The sequence below is a fragment of the Nelumbo lutea genome, chromosome 5 (genome assembly GCF_056320005.1).
Source record: "Nelumbo lutea isolate HS-2025 chromosome 5, American lotus-T2T, whole genome shotgun sequence".
NCBI lineage: Eukaryota > Viridiplantae > Streptophyta > Magnoliopsida > Proteales > Nelumbonaceae > Nelumbo > Nelumbo lutea.
The window spans coordinates 42,842,162-42,855,583 of NC_142688.1; the positions used below are offsets into that span (position 1 = coordinate 42,842,162).

Here is a 13,422-nt window from a genome sequence, read left to right on the forward strand (position 1 = left end):
TTGGGCTTGAAGCATGAAGCATGAACAAGGGCAGTCCTATACCTTATACTGAAATTTAATTATAATGCGGTGACAAAGATTGAACATTAGACCACTTACAAATAGGCTTTGATACCTTGGTAGATAACCATTCAACATAAAAGCTTAAGCTATTAGATAAGAGAAAAAAAAAACAAAAAAAAAAAACAATAAACAAGAAAGTGAGCACACACAAAAACAAGAAAGTAAGCACACACATAGGAATTTTAACATGGGGACATTATAATCACACTAATTACTATGGCTGATACAATCTTGTTCACACACACCGCTATTCTATGTAAATGATATTCATAAATAAATAGAATAGGACAATAATTTTGCTTCCAAAACTTCAATCATTAAAAATAATGTGAGCATTGGGAAAATGGCTCACTTGGGCTAAATTTGGGGTCATCATCCATCAAATTAGGAAATTGAGGTGATGAAACCTCCGAGAATAGTATCAAAATCATTTTAGTTCAACAGTGACTCTAGAAGCTTGAGGCACCAACTAAACCAATCCGGGTCAGACTTGGATGTGAGAGGGAAAGGGTTAGGCACCGCTCTCCTGGGTTCAAAGGTTGGGCCCACATGGTGTCCCAAATAAGCACTACTACATATATGGAACCAAATAAGCACATGGTTTTAATTCACAGGATCCATCTAAGTAGAGAGTGTAACATTATACATTGCAGCTGAGGGAGAGTTCATTTCATGTCGAGTAGTGTTTGATCATTATGGAGTAAGAGATTAAGTGTAAGAGACTATTAAGGGTTGATTACCTAATGGGATTTATTTTACTTAAATCCATTATCCTTGGGTTCCCATAGGATGGCTAGATTCATGGATCGTTTAAGTGTAAATGTTGGGCCCATATTAAGCCCATAGTGATGTGCTTTGGGGTTCACAATGTTTAATAGTGAATTCGGCCAACCATTTTTACAAAGGATGAGTTGAACAAATGTGGATTTATGTGAAGTCATTATGGGTCCCACGCCACATAAATCAAACCTAAATTGACCATGCAATACCCTTGGGTCAGGAGCCTTATAAATGATGGGCTTAAGGCCCATAATTAATATGATTATTTTAGCTGCCATATGATAGCTTAATTTGTCATGTGACAAGGGGCAAATCTGGGTATGGAGCACCTAATCTTATAAGAAGATAAGGCATTATCTCTAATTAGAGTCCAGATCTGATTTAAATCTGGATTATCTCCTAATTAGATTAGTAGATAGCTCCATAAGAGATTATAAAAGAGGAGGGGTGAACCAATTCAAGACAGCTTCACATTTTTGCAATTTCTAGTTCACTTTGCACCCTTTTGTCTCTTAGTTTTTCCTAGTTCGACATCAACTTTTTGAGACTGATTTAGATTAGTTCTCCTCCAACTTTCAATAAAAAATCAAGGGATATCAGGCCCATCATCCTCAGTATGGTCTAAGCATTTGGATCTCAGTTTTATAGAAAACTGTGTTGTTGAACTGGCTATAGGAATAACATTGCGCATTCTTTAGAGGGGACTGGTTTTACGACTGATTTAGATGTGAAATTCAACCATAGGGTTTGCATTTTTGGCATTCATATCAGATAAACATCTCTCTTTGATTAGTTTCAAATTTGGTTTGATTTAGTGTAAGACCGATCCTAAAAAATACAGTTTTTCAAAGCATAGGGATTTTGGTTCATAGAAGAATTAGGAAAATTTTGAAATTTCGATCATTCATCAAGCATGGTTCGGCCACTCATATAATGGATTGTAACACTTCCAACATTGTCAACCCATTTTAGGGTTATTGACCCCCCAATAGTTTAATTGATGTGTTTAGTGAGAGTTTGCCTCTATTACTAAGACATTTATTATAGGTTTAGTTTGTAGTTGTATTAGTTATTAATGATTCTTTTTAGATGAAAGAGTAAAATGACATTTTTGACACCAATGCCCATCACACCAATGAAAGAGTAAAATGAAAGCTATTTTGACTTTTACATAGTCAAGTGTAAAATCCTCACAAGAATGGTAGAGGAAGTTGGGGTGAGAATTCAGAAAAAAAAATTTCATAAAACAACTTCTTTCTGAGTAAAAGTTGGGGTGACTGATGACAACTGAGTAAGGATCCAACGAGTCATCAAATATGTAAAGTTATCTTAGGGGTCGTTTGGCAAGTCTTTCTTGAAAGATTTTCTGGAAGCTTTAATAGTTGAAAGACGATGTGAGCTTTTGCATCAAGATCATAGGAACTTGAAAACCGTTTGGTTTAGTCATGCCTTTTTGTGTGAAGATGGATTGAAAAAAGGGGAAAAACTCAATTCGAATCTTTTTGAGAATAGCCCAAAATGGACTTTCCGCATCTTTTCGGGATTGTGACTTTCAACAACTAGATCTTTTCCAACCAAACGAGAAAAGACCAAAATGTAAATTGCCTAAAAAACCGATAGCCCGCACAAAAAAACACACCAAATGAGGCTTTAGAAGGACTAACAATTTTATTTTATGCACAAAAAGACACACCAAGGCCAAGAGGCAGTTTTCTTCATCTTCTTTCTCTTCACTGAACAATTTTTCGAGACCACTGACGGAAGACATGTTGCTAGCCGTGAGGCTGGGGGTTGCAGGTTTTCTGAAATGTAGCCACAGACAAAGATCCTTCTACCTCTCCTCCACATTTGCTCCTTTTAAAATAGAGGAAATGGATGGTCCTATTCGTTGTGGATGATAATGCCACGTCTACACTTTTTCTAAGGGAAATTAACTGGGAATTTTTCCTTTTTTGGGAGTCCAGTGCCACTTTGCTCATCAAATTTTAAAATACGACAATTTAATTTTATGACACACAATTCTATAGTTGGTGTTGACAGATAGAAAAGGCAATTCCCCTCTCCCCATTTTATTATTATTTTTTTCTATTTTCTTTATTTTTGAGCAAGTGAATATTACGACGGCATGCATAATAGTTGGTCATCACCGACGTTTCTGACTTTCCTTCGTACCGACATAATGTCACATCAAAGCGTTATTATGTGGGCGTTAATTGACAATTCCTGTTTGGACAGAAGAGAGATAGATCGAAGACTGTTTTGTACAGTAAAGCAAAATATTTTGGAAAATTGGTGGTGGTTCTCCACCAAGCTGGCCGGATTCGTTTGTGTCTATATATGTAACTTTATTATAGGTTTATGTTCAATGATCAAAAGAAAGATATTTCACATTTTCACTTGTAGGAATTAAACTTACATCGACTAGTTAAATAAATCCTTGTTAACTATTTTTATACTCCTTATCTTATTCAATGGTTCCCAAAACGAAATTTCAAATATAATGCTCACCTTGACACCAAGTATTATTTAAGTCAAAACTTTTAAATAAAACTCATGCGCAATGCATGGGATTGAATGGAAATTCGATTACGTTTGGTTGAGAAATTTTGGTTTTACATTACTTTGTTATAGGCGATACATTCAAGTTTGATTCAATTGACATGTAACACGTGGCATTCTTAGAGGGTAGCTTCTTCATCCTTTCATGAGGAAAAACTTTGGCTGTTGGCCTCTAACAACCTATACTGTTGTTGAGAGTGATGGAGGGTGATTTGACCCGATCCCTTGAGACGATTACACATGGACATGACTCAGGACAAATAACAAATCAACACCACAGCCTAACTGCGAATAAGTAACGAGCCCGCAGGATAGCTCGCTATGTCATAGTTTGCTATAGGGAGAGCTCGCTATAGCGCGAGCTCAAGGACCCCTGATTTACTAAAAGGGAATACTCCTAGAGTAAGTTTATCCTAGCTCGCGAGTTAGGGTAACCAGCTCACTCCAATACATAGGTAGAAAAACTGCCCCAAAAGAAGCCTTAAGAGGAATCACCTCGACGTACCCCTAGGAGCTTGTAAAAACCTCTGCGATGCGATAGAGGAGCTCATTCGTCACGGATATCTGAGAAATTTTATACAAAATAGTAATAGTAATAAAGCAGGTTGGCACGGGGAGTAGAGTAGAGATGCTCCCGAGTCCGGCAGGCAAGCAGAACAAATGTAGAAGCAGCCCCCTGAAGAGAGACAAGTTCGGGGGACCATCCATGTGATAGTTGGAGGTTTGATTGTGGCGGGCTGCACCTCAGCTACAGCTCGCATATCAGCTCGCGAGGCCGCCACGGAAGAACAAAACCCCCCAAAGTGGCCAAGGATGGAAGACCCCACCTTCTTCACTAAAGACGATGCACATGGGGTCCACTACCCCCATGATGATGTGCTCGTCATAAAGGTGAAGATCAACGACTTCGAAGTCAGGCGTGTCCTCGTCGACTCAGGCATCTCAGTGGACATCCTCTTCAAAGCAGCCTTCGACCAACTTCAGCTCCAAGAGAGCGACCTGAAGCCCATGAACACTCCACTTACTACTTGGCCATGAAGTTCCCCACCGACTTTGGAATTGGGATAGCGCGAGGTGACCAGCTCGAGTCTCACAAATGCTATGACACCGCCCTTAAAGGAAAAGCCAAGGTGGCCGATGACCTCGAGCTGGAGTGACATATGGAGCAGAGCGAGGAGCAGGCTGTGCCCACAAAAGAGACCGTCTCCATCCCAGCCTTGATGGAGGACCCAACCCGAACACTTCAGATTGATGCTTCCATTGAGGAGCCTCTGTGATCTAAACTGGTATGCTTTCTACTTGAAAATTTAGATGTTTTTGCATGGTCAGCGGCGGAAATGCCCGACATAGACCCTAGCATTATAACTCATAAGCTTAATACTAATCCTGTAGTTAGGCATGTTAGACAAAAGAAACGCTACCTAGCCCCAGAGCGATGGAGGGCAGTTGACGAGGAGGTCAGGAAGCTCCTTGTAGTCGATTTTATCAGGGAAGTCCATTACCCGAGATAGGTGGCCAACCCCGTTCTGGTGAAAAAGGCTAACGGTAAATGGCGCATGTGCGTCGACTACAGTGACCTGAACCGAGCCTGCCCAAAGGACTGCTTCCCACTTCCAAGGATCGACCGTCTAGTGGATGCGACCTCGGGGCATGAGTTTCTGAGCTTTCTAGATGCTTACTCGGGCTACAACTAGATCAGGATGGACCCGACAGATGAAGAAAAGACTACCTTCATAACCGAGCTTGGCCTATACTGCTACACGGTCATGCCCTTTGGGCTAAAACATGACGGGGCAACCTTTCAAAGACTTATAAACAAATTGTTTGAGCCATTGATTGGCCAAAAAGTAGAGTGTTATGTAGACGACATGGTCGTCAAAACCTAGTTTTCATGTGACTTAATACAAAGACTTGCATTTAATTTTTGAAATTCTGCATAGATTTAATATGAAGTTTAACCTGAAAAAGTGTCTTTGGTGTCAACTCGGGTAAATTCCTGGGATACATTGTTAACCAGCACGGCATTGAAGCCAATCTGGATAAAGTAAAGGCCATCTTAGACATGAGACCACCCCGAAAAATGAAGGAGGTTCAGAGGCTGAATGGCCGAATAGCCGCTCTGAGCCGCTTCATGTCCAAGTCAGCAGACCTTGCCTACCTTTCTTTAAGGCAATTAAAAGCAAAGGGTTTGAATGGACCCCAGATTGTTAGCTCGTGTTTGACGAGCTCAAAAAGTACCTCGCTAGCATACCAATCTTAACCCAGCCCAAAGAGGGCGATGTTTTAGAGTTGTACCTCTCGACAAGTGATGAAGAGGTCAGCTCGATACTAATAAAAGAGGTAGATCGGGTCCAACGACCTATCTACTATGTTAGTAAGGAGTTGTAGGGAGCAGAGACAAGTTATCTAGAGATAGAAAAGTTGGCCTACGCACTAGTTATTGCAGCCCGAAAGCTCCGGCCGTACTTCCAAGCTCATACTGTTATCGTCCTCACCAACAAACCTCTGAGGCAAGTTCTACTCAAGCCCGAGGTCTTTGGTCGATTGACGAAGTGGGCCATTGAGCTCAGCGAGTACGACCTCCAATACAAGTCGCGAACTGCTATTAAGGCCCAAGCCTTAGCAGACTTCATCGCGGAGTGCACTTTCAGCTTCAAAGTCCTTAGGCCGGTTGAGCACGAGGCCCCCAGTTTGGGCGATCTCAGAGCTCCCAAGCTGGTTGAGTCCGAGCACTGTGAGGTAGCAACTAGTGCGGCATCTCTCCTAGTTAGGCCAAGCACGAACATGGTGGAGAGGATGTCAAGGTTGAGGGGAAGACAGTACTCGTAAAACAGAGAAATAGTCCCAACTACGTTTTGGATGGAGTTGGGGTGAAGCTAGTCAATCATGACGTTGAAATGATTCAAAGCCTCCACTATCAGAGGATGCAGAGGAAGACGTAGGCTAGCCACAAACTGTTCCTGAAAAATCACTATCTTGTTGGGACCATGCTCCCAGGGAAAGTTACCAGAAGGGAGACTGTAGATGAGGTTCCGGGAAGGTTAAAATGAAGAACTAAAGACCTAAGTCTCTCCATCGACATGGAGGAGGGACCAAAGCGGTCGGGCTCCCTGCCCCAAGAAGTGGAAGCCATCTCACCGGAGGCCTCCCAAGCCTCCAGGGCCTGCCCCCAAGATCCCCCTGAGCTCGAGGGAGTGTCATCCTAGTTACCGTCTCGGGAATAGACGTGGTACGGATATCCAAACATATTGACAATATGATAAGACTCGCCAGAAAAGAAGAGACGGTGTTAACGAGAGAAGAGCTCAGGCAGCTAGATGGATACGCGACCTCAGAATCCGAAGACAAGGCAAGTTAGCATAAAAGAAAATGAGGCCTGGGGCCCTCCTATTTATAGCCATTGTGCCCTCAAACCGACAACTCGGATTGAGACAGATCTGACGATTCATAGTCAAGCTGACCGCACATCTTCTAAAACCGAAATGTGACTAGCTGCACATCTCCCATGATTGAGGTAATGATGGTTGCACGACTTCCGGAGTTAAGAGCCGCTTTGGTGCATTTCTCGACATTCAAAAGGTCAGAAATCCCTTGACTTCTGCATGCACATTTAATGTGAGTAGTCAATCAAGTTTGAACTTCGATCAAATCCACCCGTCACACTTCATGAACTCCTCACGCTAAGGTAGCACCCTTAGCTCGAGGAGTGGGGGCAATTGATGGAAGGTGATTTGACCCGACCCCTTGAGACAATGACACGTGGACACAACTCAGCACGAGTAACAGCTCAGCACCACAGCCTGACTGCGACTAAGTAACGAGCCCGCAGGACAGCTCGCTACGTCATAGTTCGCTATAGGGGGAGCTCGCTATAGCGCGAGCTCAAGGACCCCCGATGTAGTAAAAGGGAATACTCCAAGACAAGTCTATCCCAGCTCACGAGCTAGGGTAACCAGCTCGCTTCAATACTTAGGCAGAAAAACTGCCCCAAAGGCAACATTAAGAGGAATCATCTCGAAGTACCCCTAGGAGATCGCTACAAGGTAGCTTGCGACTGAGAGACGCGATGTTTTCAGGAAGCTTCTATCTGACAAGACTGTACCCATCAGACTATGCAATGTCTCCTGGTTGACGATGCAGTCCCTGCCAATTCGACAGACTGCACCCACATCCCTCGACGGATGGTGGCATGCATGTCCTCCCGGGACGTGTCACTCATCCGATTGGGTAGTACCCTACAATGGTTACCTGCACAGCCTTGGCAGATAACGAATACAACAGAGGCCCAGTGGTGGTTACGTAGAGTAGTAGCACGGCAATGCTGAAGAAGAGATCAAGAATCCCATTGGAATTCGACGCAGAGGTGGCGAATCATCTCTCTGCATCTCTCTGCGATCGTGTCAAATGATAGTACAGCTCACGGCTCTGGCTGCAGAGTGAGATGGTGTACTGGATCTCCGATGCGGATTCGAAGGTCCAAGTATCAGAAGATGTGGTGTCTGATGTGTGAGTGCACCGAGACGATGTGGTAAAATAGGTATTTTAAAAAGATGATCATCTCTTTTACTTGTTCCGTTTTGGTCATTGTGGAATACTAAAAGATGCTAGGTCATGGAGACAGCATCATCAATGCCCAAAGAACACAAGGTCAGGAGGGTGAGGCTGGATTGCAAGGTTAGAGAGAAAACCACAAGACCAAATACTATGTGAGGCCGAGGTCCGAGGTTTGAGGAGCTACAAGGCAGAGATGTTAGAACCATCATATGAGGAGCCATAGAGGTACCTATTCAAAAAGATTAATGAGATAGTGAGGTTGCAAATCCCATAGGGCTACAAGGTCATAAATCTCACAAGGCTGCATGGCATTCATCCTACAAGGCTTTGAAGTCGTGGATCCTATAGGGTTGAAAATGACAAACTCAAACACAACAAATAATACTATTGTCAACCCATTTTAGGGTCATTTAGTAAGACACCCCTTATATTTTAACCGATCAAGTCTGATCCAGTCCAATGTGAGTCCATTATAAATAAATCAGGTCCAATCCAATCTAATGAATATTTTGGTCCAATCTGGTCCAGTCCAATGTGAGTCCATTATATATAAATCAGGTCCAATCCAATCTAATGAATATTTTGGATCATTTTGGACTGGTCCAATTAATGTCTGGGCCATTTAATAACCTGTTCAAATTTGTTTTAATTATCCAAATTTGCTCAATTTACACTTATATTCTTATCTTTTATCAATGGATCAGATATTGGCTCAATCCAACCCAATCTAATATAAATTCATTATGGATGGACCATGTCCAACCCATTCCAATAAATACTTTGGACCATTAAATCTTGACTGATCTAATTCATATATGTTATTGGTCTATCCAATCCATCCAAATTGATTTTGGTTTGGATGGGTCCAATCCAAAACTGGTCCATTGACGCCCCTAATCATGGGGACTCAGGAGATAGCAGGAAATAGGAACTTTAGACTTGCTTTAGGAACGAGAGAATATATGTCCAGTGTTTTTGGAATTTGGGAAAGATTATACCAGATTGAAGCATGTGTTATTGGAAAATAAAATATGCACACCATAAAGATCAAACTGCATTTCATTCTTATTCGGATGCATAATTTAAAAACGTCACAAACAAGTTCGAAGGTAAAAAAGAAAAAAAAAGGAACTAATTATTTGTGGAACTCCATAACCCAAGTATGGTAAGCATTGCAAACAATTTCACAACCAGCAAAGCCCGAGTCTATTGCCAAGGCCTCAAACTCATTTTGTGTCCTCTCTTTTCCTCCAGGGCAACAAGTTAGTACGACTAAATCATATGTGAAGGCGATATTAGAGCGGTAACTAGCTTCTGGAGCCATTGGAAGAATTGATTCAACAATGATCACTTTTCCTAACTTTGGTAGGGCTTTCCAACAGTTTCTCAAAATCTTTAAGCAGTCTTCATCAATCCAGTCATGAAGTATCCACTACAAAAATCACAAAAATTAAAATATATATATATATATATATATTTGGAGACATTAAATCACAAAAGAACATATCCAGTCTATGTTTTATCACTTCCTTGATTTAAGGACTAATAGACATTATGACTTTCTTGATTTGTAAACTTTATTTGCTTTAAATGACTTGATACTACAAAGAGATTCATGGTGAATGTAATTCTCTTCTAGATATCGTGGGACATATCCATTCTACCCCTCTCAAGAACTAAAAGAAGAACTAACCTTCATAAAAATGGTTTCTCCTTTGGGGACATATTCAAACATATCTCCTCCAACATGTTTCACACCTGTCCCATGGTTACAAATACTTTTTGAGTTTCTGTTAGCTGTTAGAAATTAAAGGAAGTAGAAAAGCTGGGTTTTTTCTACTAATAATTATCAAGCCAAGCCAAATAAAATTCTTACCAGGGTAGGATGGTGCTGCTTCTATCACATGAAGCAAATCAAAATTGATACCTTTGATTTGAGGATACCTAGATGTAATCATTTTTAGTGTGGTTCCATTCCCACCTCCCACGTCAACCACCTCTTTAAGACCTCCAAATCCCTTGTATGTGTCAAGAATCTTCTTCAAGACTATTGTGGTGTGACCTGACATTCCTTTATTAAAGAATTCGTTATACCTTGAATCTTTCTCACAGTACTGAAATAAGGTCATTCCATGTACCTTATGGAAAGGAATTCCACCTTCCAATATAACATCTCTCAGCTGGTACCTGCAAGCAGCGATAAAGTTCAGATAGAATGTAGTGTTTTTTTTTTTTTTTTCTCCTGGAAATACAGAATGCATGTCACATAAGGAGTGATGGTGGTGGTGGAATATTTTGCCCAAATCTGAGATCATAGCTCGGCAAGTAAGATCATACCAGCTATCAATGAGCGACTTGTCCTGATGCAGTAGAAGCAGGGGTCGAAGAGACACTCCGTCCTGGCTGTTGGTGAAAAATTTGCAGACAGGAGCCAAGCCATAACGCCTTTCCACTTGGTCATTGTCCCGTTTGACGAGAGAGCATTTAAGAACAGAGTAGCTCGTCAGTAGAGACAAGAGACGGTCGAGCATGGATGCTGCATCTGGGTTTTCAGTGTGAAGGTGCAAGGCAATCTCTGAAGCCGAGAGGCACGCATCAGGGCCAGCTCTAGATATGATCTCGAACACATCTAGTTCTGTAGTGACTTTCAAGGCCATAGGAAGCACTGAAGCACTTGCCAATTGCATGGCCGCCAATATACAGTTTTCTTCTTCTTTCTCTTCATTTGGGGTTTCAAAGTGATTACTGAGGATTAAAGCCATACTCACTGTATAGTAGAACTAGAAAGAAAGCTACACAGTTAGAATAAAGATAATCCCTCTCTCACGGCTCACAATCTCACTGTTTATGAAATATATAGAGGCTCGTCCATGATGCTAATGACATGTGATGTGAATTATTGATATGATTTGTAGTTTGATGGCAACCAGGTATGCTTCTACTTATACTTTTGGTTTTTTTTTTTCTTTCTTAGCAACGAAAATATCTTCTTCTTTTTTTCTTTGATTAACAGAATTTCACTACACAAGTAAAAAAACAATAAAGCAAATACAAAAAACACCAAAAAAATGAAATTACTCTAATAGCTTAAGCTTTTATGTTGAATGATTATGTAGCAAGGTATCAAGCATAGATCTTACCTTTTCACTTCCTTTGACCTTCATTAAAATGAGCATGCTGAATCAACGTAATAATATAGGCAGGATGGAACTCAAAATTATTTTAATAAGACTGAAATCTTGATAAGATCAATTGCCGATTGGAATCAATCCCCGACCAAGTTGCTAGCAATTAGGTAAGGTTTTTAAATCTCATTTCAATCAATTTGCCCAGTGGGGTTTGGTCTCTTCAGATGAGTGGTTAGACGCATGCCCTTTGTCCTATTTCATAAATTGTTGATTAATTTTTTTTCTGTTCCTAAGGTTGTGTTTGGTTGCAAAATAAATTTGTATTGATGCAAAGTTATAGCAGTGCAAATGATTTGGGTGAAAATTTTGATTTATTTTTGTGCCAAATTTTACCTTATTTTCTTTGATTGTAGTTCAAATAAAATAAATAAGATGTGAAACAGAATAAAGTAAAGCGCAAAACAAAATTAAATCAAAATATGCATTAACCTTATTTGCACTCCTATGAATTTTTATACTAATGCAAACAATTTTGTGTTGCAACCAAAAGCAGCCTAAAGCTCAGTTTGAAAAGAGTAGACACAAATATACATGTAGGGTACAAAATCTTGTATTTTGTATGTATTTACACTACACAATTGTATTTGTACTCTTTTCAAACTGAGCCAAAGTAGTTAGTAGTACTGGTAAGTAATTTCTTTTTTTGGGGTTTCTCGTCTTTGCTCTGTTGTTTTTTTGCTTGTGGAGTGAAATTTTTTTAACCAAAGAAGAAAAAAAGAAGATATTTTCGTTGGTAACAAAGAAAAAAATAAACAAAAGTTTAGGTAGAAGCATACCTAATGGCCGGTAGTGGTTGTCATCAAACTACATTTCTCATCACGCATTCATATGTCATTAGCATCATGGACGAGCCTCTATATATTTCAGAAATTATGAGATTGTGAGCCGTGAGAGAGAGATTATCTTTACTCTAACTGTGCAGCTTTCTTTCAAGTTCTGGTCTATAGTGAGTATGGCTTTTAATGTTACTCAATCCGAAGTGGTGTATGAACTAAGGAGAACAACCAGGTAGTCCTTGTTGATAGGGTGAGGCCGAGCTACAAAGATGAGATTGCGCTTTAAGACCTGTGACCAAGAAAGAAGTCAGAGGCCCAAGGAATTATCTCTAAGTAATCTCACGCTCAAGTCAGTAAGAAGTGGTAGGTGATCGGGCCGAGCTATGAGGATGTTGGTCCAACCTAAGTAGCAGTACTGGTCCCAGAAGTAGGATCCCTTACCTAGAGCATGGAGTACTTTTTTATGCCCAAAGATCCATATCCTGGCTGGAGGTACTCGGGATAGAGTCCCATTCCCTAGTGGAGTCATCTTTCCTTACTCCTCCTTATCTATAATTGTGCTCATCCGCATGACGTGTAATTGACATGGATGGAAGGATAAAACGGGGGCCACAATAATAGTATAGCTAGGCCAACATGGCCAAGCTAGGATGATGTGGCAGGGCGATAGCTAGGCGGCCATGTGTCTCGTAGGACCAGTTCAGCCATGACCCGTACACCACTCCCCTAGTTCTGAAGTTGAGGAATTAAGTAGTCCAATTCATTCTTCGATTGAAGAACTTCAAGTTGATGTCTAGATGAGCTTCTGGCCCTTTTGGTGTTCCTAGGTGAAGGTCACAATCTTGAGAACCACGCAATATAGGGAATGGTCGAGGAATCTTCCCATTGTCGGCTGCAGAATTCTAAAAGCTATGACTTTGGAATCCGAACCACTCCTTGAAATGTTGCACAGTTGTGTAGCTTGGCAGAGGGCCAAAGTGTCAAACTAAGCTTCCGAGTGGAACTCGAGCTTTCGTGTCGTGGTGATGCTCGGCCAAGGTGCACCAAGATTTGGAGTTGGATCCATATTTCGGAATTGGGGTTTGTGTCATGCTCGGCTTTAACGTGTCGTTCTTCCAAAATCAGGGCTTAGCTCGATCGTATGCTGAGGAAAGGCCTTTTGCTGAAGGTTGGAGTCCGAGCTCTGGAATTGAAGTTGTGATGTTCAGCCATAGGGCACCGAGCTGCGAAGTCAAGTTCCTTCGGGGTTGTCGAGCTATAAAGCAAAAGTCATCATGATTCGTCCATGCCATATCAGTCATTGCCGAGGAGTCTTTCGCTCGTCGACTGTAGAACTTAAATGAGAACTGAAGTTTCGATTCCCAAACCACTACCCCAGTTCTACTGTTGAGGAGGAGAGTCATTGGCCAGACTATTCCATGGCCTTGTAGCCTTAAGCAGACTATCTGAGGACTTGAGGGGCCTAGCCGAAGGTCTGCGTCAAAGGCTGGACCGGTACTACG

The 13,422-nt window shown here is 41.3% G+C and overlaps 1 protein-coding gene across 2 annotated transcripts in view; it reads right to left on the minus strand.

The window, feature by feature from the left end:
• LOC148852004 (caffeic acid 3-O-methyltransferase-like) overlaps positions 1–10,792 on the minus strand; it is a 41,082-nt gene extending 30,290 nt beyond the window's left edge. Inside the window, exons 1-4 of one of the 2 annotated variants that reach the window (XM_088946294.1) lie at positions 10,294–10,784; positions 9,833–10,143; positions 9,650–9,714; positions 8,989–9,388 (exon numbers count right to left, since the gene is read on the minus strand). In XM_088946294.1, the coding sequence (XP_088802420.1) occupies positions 9,092–9,388; positions 9,650–9,714; positions 9,833–10,143; positions 10,294–10,718 (1,098 nt within the window). In that variant the 5' untranslated portion in view covers positions 10,719–10,784 and the 3' untranslated portion in view covers positions 8,989–9,091. Of the gene's footprint in view, positions 1–8,988; positions 9,389–9,649; positions 9,715–9,832; positions 10,144–10,293 lie in introns of those variants that run through there. The other variant, XM_088946295.1, reaches the window with a different exon arrangement.
• Between the last annotated feature and the right edge of the window lie 2,630 nt (positions 10,793–13,422).